This window comes from Bubalus bubalis, chromosome 2, assembly GCF_019923935.1.
Source record: "Bubalus bubalis isolate 160015118507 breed Murrah chromosome 2, NDDB_SH_1, whole genome shotgun sequence".
Taxonomy (NCBI): Eukaryota; Metazoa; Chordata; class Mammalia; order Artiodactyla; family Bovidae; genus Bubalus; species Bubalus bubalis.
In genome coordinates, this window is record NC_059158.1 from 65,643,543 (window position 1) to 65,661,463 (window position 17,921).

Sequence of the window (17,921 nt, forward strand, 5' to 3'; positions counted from 1 at the left end):
ACGTCTAACTCAGTATTTTGCCAACGAGATTTTTTTTAATCCAGAATTTGATGGCAAATAAGTCTTTTAAAACAAATAACCTCAAAGAAATAAAGATACTAATGGGAGAAATAGTAAATTTATTATTTTTATTAAAGTATATCAATACCCAGAAACAATAAAGGGCACATTATAAATATGGATACAAAACAGTAAGTTAAAGTTTCACTTGAAGTAGAAAAGTTTAAACTGTTTTATCAATGAAGACAAACCAAAAATGTGTTCATTGTAAATACCATTGCATGTAACATAAGAATATAAAACCTTAAAATCTTCTGCTTTAAAGTCTTAAATAACTACAGGTAACTAAATATGTTCAGGAGGCTTTGGGCAGAAAGATCAACTACTTAGGGTCAGCTGGAAAAATCAAATAATTCCTTGCACTACATTTGTTTTTTGTTTTTGTTTTTTTAATGCATTGTGGGTTTGCTTGTAAAGGTGTTAACTCACCCAGTTTATTGTGTAAGATAAAAGGACAATACTATGATTTATACTTGCTACATTCCAGAGTCTTTGGAGAATTTACCTTTGAAGGAGACTTTCTAAAATAGGAAAATCTGTTTTAAAATAGAGGCACAAAGTCCTTGAAATAGTTTTGTCACTCCCTCAAAACAGATGTATATTTAAGATCTGTTCATAATATGTGAGGGATTCCCTCGTGGCTCAGATAGTAAAGAATCTGCCTGCAGTGCAGGAGACCCAGGTCTAATCCCTGTGTTGGGAACATCCCCCGGAAAGGAAATGGCTACCCACTCCAGTATTCTTGCCTGGAGAATTCCATGGGCAGAGGAGCCTAGTGGGCTACAGTCCACGTGGTCGCAAAGAGTCGGACACGACTGAGCAACTAACACTTTCACTTTTTCTATAATATGTGGAATAGAGAATCATAGTAATAAAGCTCCTTTTTGTAAATAACTAGGTATGACAGAGTGACAAACTCATGGGAAGCCAAATAAACATGTTACATGTATAACCTATCATTGCCTTACATAATACCCCTCATTTAAAAGACTGAATTCCCTTCACTGATTTATTTTAGATACAGCAAACTACTACCATTTAAAAGAAAACAAAATTGATGCTCAATGCCCTTCTGTAGATGTGCCAGAATATACATGTTTGCACTGTAACCAGATCACTACAGGCAACAACATATAACTACAGACAAAAATAAACTATCCATAAGAAATAAGTTTCTATTTAAGGCTTCATGTTTACAACATTTAATGGCTGAAAACTAAATAACAATAACAAAGGAAAATGTGTTTAAATAAATACTTACATGCGACCAGACAAGGTTTATCCAGCAAATCCTCAGCAATATTAACTATAAAGACAATATTATACACCAGTCTCATATTTAAGAGGATTCTGTCTTCAGGCTTCAGACAGCTTACTGTAGGTTGATTATACTTAGGCTGCTTCTTAACAGATGGAAAGTTCATAGCTTTGCACACGATGACATCTTGTCAGGCTATAAGCAATCTTAAAACATAATTTGCATTTATCGCTTCTACTTTTTGCTCCTGCCTGCATAAGAAAGCCTGCTTTTTCAAATGCACAGATGTGTTCAATGTGCACTTTCCAATTTATGTATAGGAAAATGCTTGCTCTCTAATGTGTATCTAAGGAAAGCTCAGGATTTTCTTACTAAAATCTACAGGGCAATGACATTTTCTAAGTCATGCAAATCTACTTGAAAGCTCTTAAACTCTATCTTAATTATTATCATTAATTTTAAGTGGATTTTATTCTGAATAATTCAAAGCATATCTTTAAGCAAATTCATAATGAACAGAGCTTAGCCTTGCCAACATGGAGACTTAATTAAAAAAAAAAAGAAACCATTCAAAGCCTCTGGCCAGAAATAAAACTGTAAATGACTTTGGGCTTTCTAAAAATGTATTCAAAACTTCTTACAAAACCGTAAGTGTTCTTTCCTTAAAAATATGTTCCCTAAGAAGAATACCAAACTAGAAAACAGACCACATTTTAAAAATGATTCTTCAGTTTGAAACACTTTCCTACAGATTCAAGGAGTTCAGAAAATTATGACATGGAATCCAAAAACAGAATGCTAGGAACCCAGAATAAAACGTACACAGTGTAAGAGACTAGCACCTAATTAAAGAACCATACGCTCACAATAATGTAAGAGAGCACAGCTACACAAAAATGTTTAAAAATAAACATGGAATATAATTTAAAAATCAAAATGAAAAGTGGGTGCATGTTCATAAAAGGAAATAAAAATTTTGTGAATAATGTAACTACTACATAGGTATTGTGTAAATCTTCAGATTTTGGTTACCTTTTTGGGGAGGTTTAAGGTATTGTTTTTTCATCTTAAATTCTTCACAAAGAAATTTGCCTTCTTCTGAAGTAGTAAATCAAATAGCACTTCATGTTTTTTCTTTCATGGAAATAGTTGCTGGCATAGAAAACTACCAGAAGTTTTAATCAACTAATTTAATCTTTCATGCTTTAATATAGATGTTAAATGCAAACCTTTTCTTTCTACAGAAATCAATTATTGGTAATACATTGTTATTTTCCCTTAGCAAATCAAAGCATTCAATCCCACATTATAATACTAAAGAAAACATGATATAATTGAAAAATTTATTTATACTCTAGTTTAGGACGATCAATTGACCTCTATTTCCACTTGAAAAAAAAGCATGAGGAAAGGAGCTTTCTACTAGTTTATTCTCCAAAAAAGGAGGGAAGGTGGCTCCAGAGACCAACTCAGAAAGTACAGTTGTCCATCATTGGCTATAATGTAACTCAGGAACTGTTGCTTCTTCTAATTCCTGTAGTTTGTCACATTTATTGCTTTCTTTGCCCCCTTGATATGTACGAAGCTGCTCCAGAAAGCCAGCATTGGGACATATGGAAGGCCTTGCATTTTTCACCAAAGAAAAAGCACTGGTAAACGAGATTTCTTCAGAATTCATTAGGAAGCCTATTATAATTGCAGCAGCCCTGGAAACTCCTGCATTACAATGAACAAGAACCACTCCATCCTATAATAAAACCAAACAAAAATCTTCATTATTTATTTAAGAAAAGTTGTACTGAAATCTTATACTATTTAAAAACTATAAAATAAAAATATTCACTTTATCAATTTATTTGACTCAATTTATTCAATCATCAGAAACCAATGCACTGTAGGGAATGAATGGGGAAAAAAATCAATCAATTAATCAACACCTTCTTTTCCCACCTCCCAAGTTTGAAATGCTTTGATGATATATTTGGAATTCTGAAATTATCTTTTATTACCCTGAAGTAATCTAGTAAAGTACACATAAAAGTCTAGTAATTTAGTAGCCACAGGCCTATAAATAAGAGAAAAATCAGAGAAAATATATGTGGAAATATAAATAAAACCACAATCATAAACTACACAGAAAGCTCATGTACATATTAGGTACATATACTGTTCCAATAAAGAAATTAGTATCACTGGCTTAGAAATCTATCTATAAAATGATCAGTAAGGAAAAAATGTTCTTCCTTTGGATCTATTTTATTCTGGAGGGAAATGACCTAAAAAAATAGTTAAACTTATGAGGCAGTAAAATGTTGACTCAAATAGCTCATGACAACATGAAGTGGAAAAGGTAATTTAGACACCAGCATGAGGTCAATAAATGCAAAACGTTTCAGGTAACTTGCAAATGATACTTTACAAGTGAAAAGGGACACAGTGCAAGACCAATGCTGATGGGGGTAATATTGCATTAATAATGAATGTGATATATCTGATGGATCAGCACTGATACAGGTTGGCTTATCTCAGGCCTTTTAAAAGTTAATGATTTTAATGAAACGTAGTGAATGGTGAGCACACCCTGCAGAACCAGGCATTTTAGTTACTTCATTTCTTGATTTTTCTTTTCGTACAACACAAACAACATGGGAACAGAGAAGGGGAGAAGAAATCTGACAACTGAAAACTCTCTGCCCAAAGCATACATCAACAATGCTGTGTTCATGGCTTATTAGATTATTTTACAAGGTAGTTCTTAGATGCATAAATCCATTGCAAAATGCCTTTCCTAAGTCTATTATAACAAGTGTAGCAAATGTGTCTCACTTCAAGAAAGAAAAATGACTCATAAGATTAGTTAATATTTTAAAAATTCTTGTATCAAAAAGACAATTTTAATTGTTTATATTTATATATTTCAGAGTCATTTCCAGATACTGTTTCTGCACAAGAAAAGCAAAACAAAAATATTCACTATGCATATACAGAACTTTTCTCACTTTGTACAATGGCTCTTTTTAATAAGACTTAAGACATTTTAAAATCATATTACAGTAACCAATGGACACTGCTAATGAACTTCTTTTTTAAAAATAATATTTATTTATTTATTTGGTTGCATCATGTCTTATTTGCAGCTGGCAGTATCTTTAATCATTTCTTGTGGCATGTGGGCTCCAGTTCCCTGACCAGGGATCAAACCAGGGACCCCTGCAGTGGGAGCTCGGAGTCTTAGCCACTGGATCACCAGGGAAGTCCCACTATTAATGAACTTCTTTTAACGCAAAACAAATTAGATTTTCCAAAAAAACTTGGGCTCATAACATTAATAAGAAATACCCTCCAGAATAATTTTTAGTGTTTTCTGACGTTGTATCAGTTATCACTATTTTATGATCTATATATATATGCTTTTGAAAATGAAACTAGCTTTAGTCTTACAGTGTAATCAGTTTTAGCTATTATTTAATAATGTTAGTATTTTCTTCTCTCTTACATTCTTTATGTAACAGATACTTTTCTGTTAGTTTCTACAGCCTTTGAATTTACTTATTTACCTCTTATTCCTTGAGTATCATACTGCCCTTGAAAGTATTTCCAAAGAAACTACTAGTTTCATATCCCCTTTCCAGAATTCAAAGTAATGACAATTAAATAATTTATAAAGCAATTTTTCTTTTGCATTTGCTGTTGTCCTGTGCTTAAAAGGGTTTTTCCTCTCATTGGTCCAGCTAACCATGGCTTCTAAGAAGCCTGTCTCTCTGCATGAGAGGAGGGCAGGAAGAATATCCAAGACATCTTTTTATGCCCAGTACTTAGCGCAATTTTTGGCACATAGTAGGTATTCCATAAATGTCTGCTAAGCAAAAAAAGTTTGTTATGCATTTTGAGAAAACATTTTCTTAAAAAAATCATATCACCATTTTGCAATGGGCAGATAAGAATTATAGTATTTCCATTTTATGTAGCTTGCTTTGTTCTCATGTTGTTATTAATAGCTTTTCAATTAGATTGCCAGCTCCTTAAAGGCAGCAATATACATCCCTTCTATCTTCTCAGAATAAGGAACTCATATATTTTGACAGATCAAGTTCAGATCTTTTTTAAAAAATAAGTCTTTTGATATATAGAAAAATACATTAAAATACTACAAGTGGTTATATGTATTGGTGAAAATGGGTGATCTTAATTTTTACTTATCTATATTTTTCCAATGTTATAAACTACTTACATGTTTTAAAAATCACATCTTATAAATAATGAAGTAAATGTGGAATATCAAATACACAGTTCGTACTAACAAACAAAATCTTCTGCACATAAAAAAGGGGATCAAGTAAATACTCAAGTAAAAGAACTCTTGAACCTATGGAGGTTATCTTACTACTACCATGTCATGTGTATTTCTGTCCCTTTGGGCATAAGCCTGGCAGATAACACATTAGGCAGAGATACAGGAAAGACAGAGAAACCAAACAAACAGGGTTTTATAACTACAGGGAAAAATGAGAAAAGACATGGGGAAATGGAAGACATCCTATTTGGCAGCTTTTGTGAAAAGATGAAAACAACAAACGAGGGCCTAGAAAGGGAGTTCTGAAATAGGCAACTCACAGAGTAATTGCATTTAATAATGCCTGAATATACAACAGGCAAAATCATGAAGAGATTTCTTCTAGGGAAAAAAAAATAGAATGAAGAAAATTCAAGAATTCTTTTGCTAAAGTTAAACGTGCATTATCTAAACAATAAAGAGCTTCCAGGGTAAGGAAATTTATGGCTGAGGCTAAGGTTCCAGTAAAACACATAAGGCTTGAGAAATCAGAACATATTACAGAATTCAGATATATCTTACAGCAGAAACACTTCAGGCATCTCCTCAGATTCCCCTGATGCCATCATCTCATGGACCCTCAGCTGTTCCACCTCAGCTGCCACCTCTGTGGCTGACTATTTCCCGTAGGCCTACTGAGTTCTGCTTGCCTAAGAATACCTGGCTCTTCCCCCATGTCAGTCTCTGCATAGACCGGTACACCCTGAGTTCTGGATTCACTTGCTGCTTCTGAACTTGGATGGCAAGTCACACCACAGGGCTTCAAGGTGGCTGCTGAAAAAGCGGGGTGCTGTAACCTGGAGTTGTGGGGGTATTTACCTCTCCATGCGTAAACTCTGACCAATGGGAAACAGGAGCTGACAGAGAGCCAGGCAGGTAAATTCTCTCTCTTAATTCTCTCTTTCCCAAAATCTGTATTGAGGTGCAGTGTCTTTGGATTCCCTGCCTGGGGACGTCTTGGGTACCACCTTGCCAAGGAACCAGCTATTTTGCTATCAGCTCATTGTGAAGCTGTGCTCAGCAGGGTAAAAACATCATCTTACATTGCTTCTCATCCTTTTCTGAATCACTTCCCTTTCTTCTCACTCTCACTGCCTAGGGACTGCACCTCTCAAATGAAGCATCAGCTCTAAATCCTTGCCTCAGGTTCTGTTTTCTAAGAAACCCAAACTAAGGACCACTTTAATTAACTATTATCCCTTTCACTTTTTACTTGAAACATGTATATGTTTAATGTCTAATATGACACATCTAATATGTCTAATATGAATATAAGTATGAATAATGTTTACATTTTTCCATTACCATCTAAGGCATATTATACATCTCCTTAGAAAAACAGCTAACACAGAAACATTATCACTTTTATTCCTAACACTATTAGCTGGTACACTGGCATGTGACAATCTAGGATCTATATAATTTTTCACAAGCTAAAAGAGTGGCCAATATCAGGCTTTGAATTAGAAAACCTCTTCCTTTTTTTTTAATCCAAATATCTACTATTAAATAAGGTTGAATAGTTTAATATTTTTCCAGCAATCTAGAGGAAGGTATCTAGAACAGTGTTGGGCACATAAGGCACTCAATAAATATTACTAAATGAAAGGAAGAAACAGAGAAAGGCAAGGAGATAAGGTAGAAGGAAAATCATTAGAATTTAATTAAGCTATAATGTTAACTATAGTTTATTGCCAAGTGCTCCATGACAGTTAACTTTTCTCTATAAGAGCTTCTACATTCCCATCTATTTATCTCACATAAATTTTATAAGAATTATATATTGACTAAAAATGATATAATGTCAAGGCATAATAATTGGTAAAGCCAACCTAGAAGCCCTGCCCGTCAGAGTGTTCCCTTGGATCTAGTACCAAGATTCAAGTATTGTATTTTCTGTGGGTCTTCTCAAGTCAGAGAACCAATGGACAGCTTTTGATCAGCATTTCAAACAATCTTGGTGATATTCATCTTCATAACCACACTAAGGACCAGAGCAGCCTCTGTTCCAGAGTTCACCTGATTACCTTGCAAAGTGGTCAGAGGGCAGATGGTGAGAGACGATCAAAAGGAACCTTAGCATCGGGCTGGCCATAAAGGTCATTCGGATTTTTCTGTAAGATGTTACGGAAAAACCCAAACAAACTTTTTGGCCAACACAGTTGAGCAGAAAATTTTAAATCCTAACATTTCTTAGGAAGACATAGGAAGATGAGAAATCAAAGTTAAAAAATAGGGGCTTCCCTGGTGGTCCAGTAGTTAAGAATCTGCCTTCCAGTGAAGGGGATGTGGGTTTGATCCCCGGTTACAACAAAGATCCCACGTGCTGTGGGGCCACGAAGCCCAGGTGCCACAACTACTGAGCCTGTGCTCCTCAACTAGAGAGTCTGAGTGCCACAAAACACAGAGCATATGCGCTCTGGAGTCTGCACACAACTACAGAGCCAAGCACTCTGGAGCCCAAGCTAGAGGGAAGCCCACAGGCTGCAAGAAAAACCCCTATGCCACAGTCCTGACCCAATGCAGTCAAAATAGTAATAGTAAATAAATGCAAGAAAATAAAAATAAGTACATCATTGGAAGAAGAGCAACTGGAGGACTGAATAATTAAAGGAATTAATGAAATATTGTTGAAAGGGAAATTTCATAATAGTTCTTACATATTCATTACAGAAAGAAGTGGATAATGGACCAATATTTTAAAATTTCTGTTCTTGAGCAACTGTGAATCAGTACCAAACTTACCTTCATTTTTGCTTCTTCAATAAATTCAAAACATTCTGGAAAATAAGACAGGATATTGGTCTCAGGCAGATCCAATATAGAAATATTCTTATAAATAAAGTCATTGAGGAAAGCATTTTCAACTCCATATGCAACATTGAGAATATGAGTCACCTTAAAAGAAAAAAAAAGATAATTTTAAAAAATTCACATGAATTAGGTTAATTAAACCTCAAAAATTATGTTTTAATAAAATTAAACCTAATTAGGTTACTTAGGTTAATTAATTAGGTTAATTAAATTGAGATGTTGAGATCTGTAACAATACGTAATTTAAGCATGACTCACTTGGGCTTCCCAGGTGGCTCAGTGGTAAAGAATCTGCCTGCAATGAAGGAAATGCCAGAGACGTAGGTTCAATCCCTGGGTCGGGAAGATCCCCTGGAGGAGGAAATGGCAACCCACTCCAGTATTCCTGCCTGGAAAATTCCATGGACAGAGGAGTCTGCTGGGCGACAGTCCAAGGACTCACACAAAAGTCAGACACGACTGAACACATGCACACTTGAATAACACGTCCTTCAGGGAGCCTTCTCTGCCTCCTCCCTTACCAGAAGTGCTATTTCTACACACTTATATTTGCTGTTATTGTTGTTTAGTCGCCATGTCATGTCTGACTCTTTTGTGAGCCGGATGGACTGTAGCCCACCAGGCTCCTCTGTTCATGGGATGTCCCAGACAAGAAGACTGGAGTAGGTTGCCATTTCCTTCTCTAGGGGATCTTCCCAACCCAGGGATCAAACCCACATCTGCTTGGCAGGCAGGTTCTTTAACACTGAGCCCCCAGGGAAGCCCGTATACTCCTATAGTACCCTCTCTGTGCCTTACAATAGCCCTTATCACCGAGAGTTCATCTCCCACATTGTACTGGAAACTCCACCAGGGTAGGGACCATATTTAGCCTACTCACTTTTATAAGTAAGCATTGTGAGTGAACAGGAAACTTCACACAGAAAGTACTTAAAATATCCATTGAATAAATCAATTAATGTCCATAAAAAAATTAAAGTAAGGGACTTGCATTAGTAGCAATAACTTCCCTTTCAATAATTATTTCCCTACTTTTTTTTTGTATTCTTTGTAAGTACAGTCGTTCTCAAGTGTGGCTACACACTAGAACTATCCAGTGAGCTTTTTAAAAGTTCAATAGGCACACCCTGAGTTCTGGATTCTCTTGCTGCTTCTGGACTTGGACGGCAAGTCACACCACAGGGCACTGGGTTTGGTTTCAAGGTAATTGTTCACTCAGTGAGGTTTTAAAAAGCACCAATGCCACAGGGTCTCAAACCCAGAAATTCTGATGAATTAGTCTGGTTGAAAGGTGGGATGATCGTGAAAGATTTGCTTTCAAATGGCACATGTGAGCAACCTCCTCCTCCATCTATGCATTCAAGCTCCTTTCCTGGAGTCCACCAAGCAAATGGAAGAAGCCATGTGGGAAGTTTGTTAAGAGAATCCAAAGGCTAAATGGATCAGATTCTGCCTTTCCTGCCCCCACTATCCTCACAGGTGTGGCTCTGGCAGTGCCTTGCTCCTTCCCCCAACACAGCGAATTGGACTCTGGTGGACACCTGACTTAAGCCAGACTGATCTAAGATATTTAGAAAGAGGTGTACGAGACAGAATAATCCATAAACTCAAGAGCTTTAAGACAGCCATTTTGTGTTAAGTGTTCTGAGAAGCTGACAGATCCCTGCTTTCAAATGAGAAGAGCAGATGTGCAGAGAGGGGCCATGTGCCAGCGGATGGCCTTCTATTCTCTGGCACAGCCACTCTCCTCCCAGGTTCCAAAGAGCTCCCCCCGCCCTCGTCCCCCCACCCTGAGATCATCATATGCATTCTCCTTCCTTGCTCAGGTTTCTGTGGTCCACAGCCCAAAGAGTATTGATTAAGATATTCAGGGAACTAGACCTCATGAAGAGAGAGCCATAAGCTATTTACAAACCTAACTGCCTCGTGGAGGAAAACAACAGGAAAAAACCTCTAATCTGCTCAAGAGGAGAGATGGGAGAATTCTAGACAGAAGGGAAGAACATTTTTAGAAAATACTGTCTGAAACATCCTTCTGCTTTCCCTGGTGAAGGCCTCTCAGGCTATGTCAAGTTACCCTCCCACTCCAAGAGTACCTCTGGCCAGGGCTATATGACTCTGCCTTTAATTACATAATAGATTTTCCAACGTTGTATGATACGGATGTGTTTGCCCTGTCTTTAGAACTATATTCTACATCCCCCAAAGATCAAAAATGAGGCCTGACCACTTACAGAATATATCTGTATCTATACAGCTTTCCTATCTATCACAGGATTATGAAGATGGCAAAATGAGAATCTTGGGGAAACTTGCTGAAAGGTAAAAGTGCTTTACAAATATTGTGGGCTATTAAACCATCCAATGTCTAGGTAGTTTAGCTGCTTGGAAATGCAATTCATATGTGTATTGATTCAATGATCCTGCTTGAAAAGAACCGTACTAAGTCACAGGTCATGGTGGTGGTGCTGGAAGTCCACCAGTCATGTCCCAGTCTTTGCGACCCCATGGACTGTAGCCCGCCAGACTCCACTGTCCATAGAATTCTACAGGCAAGAATACTAGAGTGGGTTGCCACGCCCTCCACCACAGGATCTTCCAACCCAGGGATCAAACCCAGGTCTCCTGCACTGCAGCAGATTCTTTGCCATCTGAGCCACCAGGGAAGCCCAAGATGTGGTGGTGGGGACCTAACCTAAAACCTTTCCAGTAATCAAGCATACTTCCAAAATGAAGTTTCAGAGGTCCTTTAAATGGTTGACCTTGGGATGCCCTTTAAAATAGGAATGATAAGAACAGCCCCTTCATTGAGTACTTAGTATGTGCTAAGCACACAGGTTAACTCACTTAAACCTCACATTTAGGCAATACCAAAATTTTATTTTTTGAAGTCATTCAAAAATCAAAACCTTATTTAAAAAATTAAGAGGTCTTGCTCTTCAACCTGTCCTCCACTCCATTATCGCCCACCTATATGGTAACTACCTTTATCCATTTCTTATATATTCTTTTAGGGTATTTTTAAAAGATATTTATATCTTATAAGACAGATATTTATATCAAATATTTTATTTATTCTCTTTCTTACACAAAGGCAACACTGTGGGGATTTTTGGCCCCGTTTAAAAATGTCCTTAAGATCCTTTCATATCAGTATTTAAAGACTGTTGTGTGTGTTTTTTAAAAGCTATAAAGCATTCTGTCATTGTTCATTTAACCAATTCCCTACTAATGGAAATGTGGGTTGCTTTCAATAATTTGCTATTATAAACAGTGCTGCAGTAAATAACTTGGAACACTCCTGAAGCACTTCTTTTTACCTTGAGTCTTTTCAATGTATCCAGATCATGAGCAGCATCTTGTGACCCTATAAGAAATAAATCACATCACCTTGAACATAAAAATAATTATCCTGACTTTTAATCTGAATTTTGTAACAATTGTGTTAGTTATTATTTTAAGAAATACACCTTGGGAGCATCTGAGTCCAACTCTTTGAAAGATAATTCAGGAATATTCATCAAAAAATATTCATCCTGTAAATACTTTTGGACTCTGAAATCCCACTTCTAGGAATTGTTCCTAGAAAAACTGGGCATTGGGTTTGGGTCAATTTTTGTTTGTTTTGTTTTTGTGGGGTTTATTTTGTATTACCAACAATACTGTGAAGAACATCCTAATAGCTAATCTTTGCAATATCCAGAACTTCTAGGAAAAATTCCTAGAAGTGGGATTTCAGAATCCAAAAGTATTTACCGGATGAATATTTTTGATGAATATCCCATGAAAATATATACGGCCCTTTGAAATGAGAAATGTAGAAGAATATTTATTGCATGGAAATATATTTTCAATATATTAGGTGATAAAAGCAGGTTACAAAACATCAATCATTTCTGTAAAAACAAAAACGATGTATATGCTTAAAAATGGGCAGGAAGTATATAGAACAAAAGGTTACAGTAAGATTATAGGTGACTTTTTTCTTCATGCTCACGTGTACTTTTTACAGTAAGTATCTATTTCTTTTGTAACTGAAGAAAAGAATATTAAAAAAGACATCCACAAAATGCTTTAGTGCCAGCTCGTCCGGGAACACTCAGTAGCTTAGAGCAAACACTGCTGGTCTACAGAGTTCCACCCACGCTCCATGCACAGCTAGGGCTGTACCCTTTTCCAGTTGCTCCCTGTGAAAGTTGGCTTTCCAGATCTCCTACATTTGAAAAATGACTCTAATTAATAAGCAAGTTTATACAGGAGAATAACTAGTTAAAATAAAATGAGTTACACAACTGAAAAAATAGGGCATTTATTGTTTAAAGTTTTCAAGTATTTTACTTTCCTGAATTAGGTTCCATTTCTATAGAAAACATTTATTCACTTTAACTGTGTGGGAAATCCGCCAGCTTCCACCATGTGATTTTAGGTAGCTGGAAGGTCAGCAATATGCCGGGTGGCCAATGTTCTCTTGGTAATACAAAGCTCATAGGCTGCTTACTGAATCTACATTCAACTTCATTCTACTGAAGACTTAGCCTATCAAAATATTAACATTTGTTAATGGTAGATATGTAATTGCTAGAGTCTGTAATTTTTTACATATTTGAAGTACCTCATAATTTAAAAATAATTTCTCAGTTTTCTGTAGGAAGTCCTATTCATCTCCAGGAGGAAAAATGGGTTCAAGTAATCATTTTCAAAATGTAACAACCAATTCTGGAAAATGACTAACTCATTCTGTGTGGGGTGTATATGTATTTAATGGAAATAATGAAAATATCCAGCTTCAAGAAATACAATAATGACAGTTGAGGGTAGAAAAAAAAGAGTTTCATTCATGCATGTTTCTTTCTTTTCTTGTCTTTTTTCTGTTGTAAGAAATTATTATGGAAATATTATAGATGAAGTAACTGATTTAGAAAGCACATTACATGCTATTGGAGCTGGGACTGCTAACAAGTTCAGTGTTTTGCAATCATTATGTATCATAAAAAATAGGCTATGTAAGATCTCTAGAATTGTTTCTGTTTTTAATGAAAATACCAAATATTGCATAAATTCTGATGTAGCATGTCTTAATTTACAAATCTCTATTTTCATCATCACAGAAATAGACAAAAATAATTATTACTGAAACAAACCAAAAAGATATTATTACATTACTGAAAAGGGAAATAAATAATATTCTAAAGAGAAATGTTTTGGGGAAATTTGTAGGAGTGAATGTTCATAAATGGATAGAAACAGGAGCATAAATTTCTATAATGATAAGGTAAAATAAAATTCATGAAAGAATTTTACAAAATAAAGAGCTTTACAAATTTAATGTATTTTCTGCCTTCTAAAAATACTGAGTTTTCTAGATATTAGAAATCCTCTATAATCTTATGTGTTAGTCACTCAGTCATGTCTGACTCTTTGCAACCCCATGCACTGTAGCAAGAAAACTGGAGTGGACTGTATTTCCTTCTCCAGGGGATCTTCCCGAACCAGGGATCGAACTGGGTCTCTGGCAGGGCAGGTAGATTCTTTACCATCTGAGCCACCAAGGAAACCCTTATAACCTTATAAAGGATTCCCAAATTTTCACCTAGAATTGAAGCAAAGATCTCAAAATGTCATCTTTTGGGACTTTGTAACAAGATGGATGGGAGAAGGCAATGGCACCCAACTCTAGTACTCTTGCCTGGAAAATCCCATGGATGGAGGAGCCTGGTAGGCTGCAGTCCATGGGGTCGCTGAGGGTCGGACACAACTGAGGGACTTCACTTTCACTTTTCACTTTCATGCATTGGAGAAGGAAATGGCAACCCACTCCAGTGTTCTTGCCTGGAGAATCCCAGGGAAGGGGGAGCCTGGTGGGCTGCCGTCTATGGGGTCACACAGAGTAGGACACGACTGAAGCAACTTAGCAGCAGCAGCAGCAACAACAAGATGGACATAGCAAGAAGTAAGTGTACCTTTTAAAACTACCCAAGAGAAATGGATTTTTCCACTTTTACAAATCAAGTTGGATTTAAGAAAAGTCCTAGTGAGATTTGTTATAAAAATATAATTTGCAAAACCAAGGACAAAAATACTATGATCTTTTATCAACCTGTTAGGTATTTCAAGGGCCTATGTAAGATTTTTGAAATGCAGGAGCTTGGGTGAATTTATGAGCAAACTGAAAAGGACAGATCATATTTGTACAGCTTTCCACCTTCTTTATCCATCACCCAAAACAATATTTAATTTCATGTAGTGCTAGGTGGGAGCTGTGTTGCTTTGAAGAGAAAAGAAAGTTCTTTGAAGCAACCTAGAAACAACCCCAGGAGAAGGCAATGGCACCCCACTCCAGTACTCTTGCCTGGAAAATCCCATGGACGGAGGAGCCTGGTGGGCTGCAGTCCATGGGGTCGCTGAGAGTCGGACACGACTGAGTGACTTCACTTTCACTTTTCACTTTCATGCATTGGAGAAGGAAATGGCAACCCACTCCCGTGTTCTTGCCTGGAGAATCCCAGGGACGGGGGAGCCTGGTGGGCTGCTGTCTATGGGGTCGCACAGAGTCGCACAGGACTGAAGTGACTTAGCAGCAGCAGAAACAACTCCTGTATCATTCACCTGGAAAAACTTTAAATGTAATCATCCATAGGTCCCTCAGGAATAAGTTATTTGTAACCGTCTCCCTCTCTTGTAACCATCTCCTTCTCCCAAGAAAGGAGGTTGTACCTGGTGAAAATATCTCACGTCCTGATCCAAAGAGGAGACCATGTAAGGACTAGTTTCAGAAGTCTCTCCCACCACTCATTCAAGATCCTGGTAAGATTCCAATGCCAGTCTTAGAATACTACCTTGATCAGCCCGCTTTGGATAAGTCTAGATTTAAAAAATAAGCAAAGTTCATGAAGACTCTGAAAGAGTGAATGATATTTTAAAATTCTACCATAATTATTTTAAACCATTATTAGTACAATAGAAGCCAAATAACCAAAAAATGTGCCTGGATATATTTCCTTTCCTAGAAACAGTGTGCAAATCCTGGGTGAAATTTTCAGACTAACTAAATAACCCACTCAATTTTTCACTGCACTGCAGAAACTAACTGGACATGTTTATTTGGTGAATTTAAAGACAAGTCATGTAACAATGCACACAATACAGACTACAGTAAGCAACTCAAATGTATACTGCAACTGATATGTTTCAAAAAACTTTTGCAACAACTTTAGGACAACCCTATAAGATAAGCAGATATCCTTACTTCAGCTTTACAGATGGTTTATTGGAGGACTGCTGCTGCTGCTGCTGCTAAGTCGCTTCAGTCATGTCTGACTCTGTGCAACCCCATAGACAGCAGCCCATCAGGCTCCGCTGTCCCTGGGATTCTCCAGGCAAGAACGCTGGAGTGGGTTGCCACTGCGTTTTCCAATGCGTCAAAGTGAAAAGTGAAAGTGAAGTCGCTCAGCCGTGTCCGACTCTCAGCGACCCCATGGACTGCAGCCCACCAGGGTCCTCCGTCCATGGGATTTTCCAAGCAAGAGTACTGGAGTGGGGTGCCATTGCCTTCTCCGTTCTTGGAGGACTAGAGAGAATTAATAACTTGCACTAGCTCATCTACTATAAGTAGAGTAGGAAGAGTGAGGCTGAAAGCCTGGACTCTCTGAGGCAGTATACGTTAATGATAGAGAGCAGGAGTGTTACCAGACTTGAGCTGTGCAAGTTATTTAACGAATTGTTAAGTTCAATTCCAATCTGAAAAATGGAGCTGATGATCTCTGTTTCACAGAGCTTTTAAAAGGAGTGTGCACATCACACAGCATCTCACTGGCTATTTCTGACTCCCAGTTCAGTGTTCTTTTTACACAAGAGAGGCTTGGCTATATAAATATTGAAAAATCATTGATTTTTCCAAGTCTTAATTTCTCTATTCATAAATGAAAAATTATTCAAACCTACTTAAAACACTGTTGACTATTTTTTAAGAACACTGCATCATATTTGTGCCAAGTTAACAAGTTTGCACATTCGTATCTGTGCTTCATTTGCTATTTGTAAATTATGCGTTGTGCAGGGAATCTCTATTTATCATAATACAAGAAACCACAAACCATCAGACTCATAGCTATAAAATAACAATCCACCTTCTTAACAGTCCAAAAACAGACACCAAGAATAGATGTGGCCACAGGAGGCATGCACTCCATATAGCTGCAACCCCAGGGCAGGCAAACAAGCACTTGTCTCTTCAAGCATTAACTTTTCTACAACTTTAACCTTCATCACTTGTAGTCTTGCCTAATAAAAGCATTATTTTTACTTTGATAATCTTTTACGGCTATATCCTTTCATAATCCAATAAAGTACACCATCAATGTGTTGTCCTCCAGACAAGTTAGAAAAAACAGGAAAAACGCTTTTCTAAAATTCAAATACCAGCTGCTATGCGCTACTAGAATCCATGCCTCTTAGGTTCATAGTGTGGCAGAAACAGTCCCAGGCAGCTAGGGGAAGTTCCAAATCCAGAAAAGGAAACATTTCAATTTTCTGGCACTTTTAGGTGATAGGACAGACTACTATATACTAGAAAGAAAAATGAGAAGTAATATGGTTAAAAGAACTCAACGATTTAGCGGCAAATCAAATATACTCACCCAGGAGCAACCATGGCTTAATAACACCAACTTTCAAGTCCAAGCTAAGGTCCTGCACATAGCCACAACCTCCCCCGCCGCTTGGCTCTACTTCTTCCACAACATGAATCCTGGCATCTTTCCATGTTTCTATAATTTTCTTTCCAGTCAGCGTTGTCACCCTGGTGCACTGCTTCCTGAGATTATTCCGGGAGAATGCCTTAATTTCCTGGTTAAGGGAGTGCATTACCTGAGCAGTGGCTAGGAACAAATACAAGCAAATCCAGCTAGCACAGTGATGGACCGAACTTAGCGTCCCTTAGTGTTCAGGTAACAAAAACAACCTCATGGGCACACGGCCCTGCAGGTAACACTAGCTGACACTCGCCTGGAGACGAGAAAGCCCGGCTCCGTTTTTCCCAGCGCCGCAATGTAAGGAGAAGTTTGATTGGCCATTGAGAAAGGCATGCCGATTGGATGCTGTTTCTCCTTCCTGTTTAGCGGAAAACAATGCTATCCCTGCAGCTGCTGCTGCTGCTGCTAAGTCGCTTCAGTCGTGTCCGACTCTGTACGACCCCATAGATGGCAGCCCACCAGGCTCCCCCGTCCCTGGGATTCTCCAGGCAAGAACACGGGAGTGGGTTGCCATTTCCTTCTCCAATGCATGAAAGTGAAAAGGGAAAGTGAAGTCGCTCAGTCGTGTCCGACTCTTAGCGACCCCATAGACTGCAGCCTACCAGGCTCCTCCGTCCATGGGATTTTCCAGGCAAGAGTACTGGAGTGGACTGCCATTGCCTTCTCCGCCGGGGGGCTACAGCAGACGTTGAAAGTTAGTCTTCGC

At 37.6% G+C, this 17,921-nt stretch overlaps 1 protein-coding gene across 2 annotated transcripts; it reads right to left on the reverse strand.

Moving 5' to 3' along the window:
* Positions 1 to 114: 114 nt before the first annotated feature.
* Positions 115 to 17,520, reverse strand: DUSP19 (dual specificity phosphatase 19). Of its 2 annotated transcripts, none has more exons than XM_006071783.4 (4): positions 17,102 to 17,518; positions 11,786 to 11,832; positions 8,397 to 8,549; positions 115 to 3,065 (listed from the first exon to the last, which is right to left on the reverse strand). In XM_006071783.4, the coding sequence occupies exons 1-4, from the start codon at positions 17,325 to 17,327 to the stop codon at positions 2,808 to 2,810; spliced, it is 684 nt and encodes a 227-aa protein (XP_006071845.1). In that variant the 5' UTR covers positions 17,328 to 17,518; the 3' UTR covers positions 115 to 2,807. The 2 variants fall into 2 exon arrangements, with proteins under 2 accessions (XP_006071845.1, XP_025129531.1); XM_025273746.3 differs by having other exon boundaries at positions 2,947 to 3,065; positions 8,397 to 8,431; positions 17,102 to 17,520.
* Between the last annotated feature and the right edge of the window lie 401 nt (positions 17,521 to 17,921).

Bases quoted from the DNA above. Each gene is read 5' to 3' on its own strand.
- DUSP19 (XM_006071783.4), bottom strand. From the start codon at position 17,327: ATGCACTCCCTTAACCAGGAAATTAAGGCATTCTCCCGGAATAATCTC. The intron at 11,833-17,101 runs GTGAGTATATTT...TATTTCTTATAG, and splicing joins TAAGCCATGGTTGCTCCTGG to GGTCACAAGATGCTGCTCAT. The intron at 8,550-11,785 runs GTAAAAAGAAGT...TTTTCTTTTAAG, and splicing joins ATACATTGAAAAGACTCAAG to GTGACTCATATTCTCAATGT.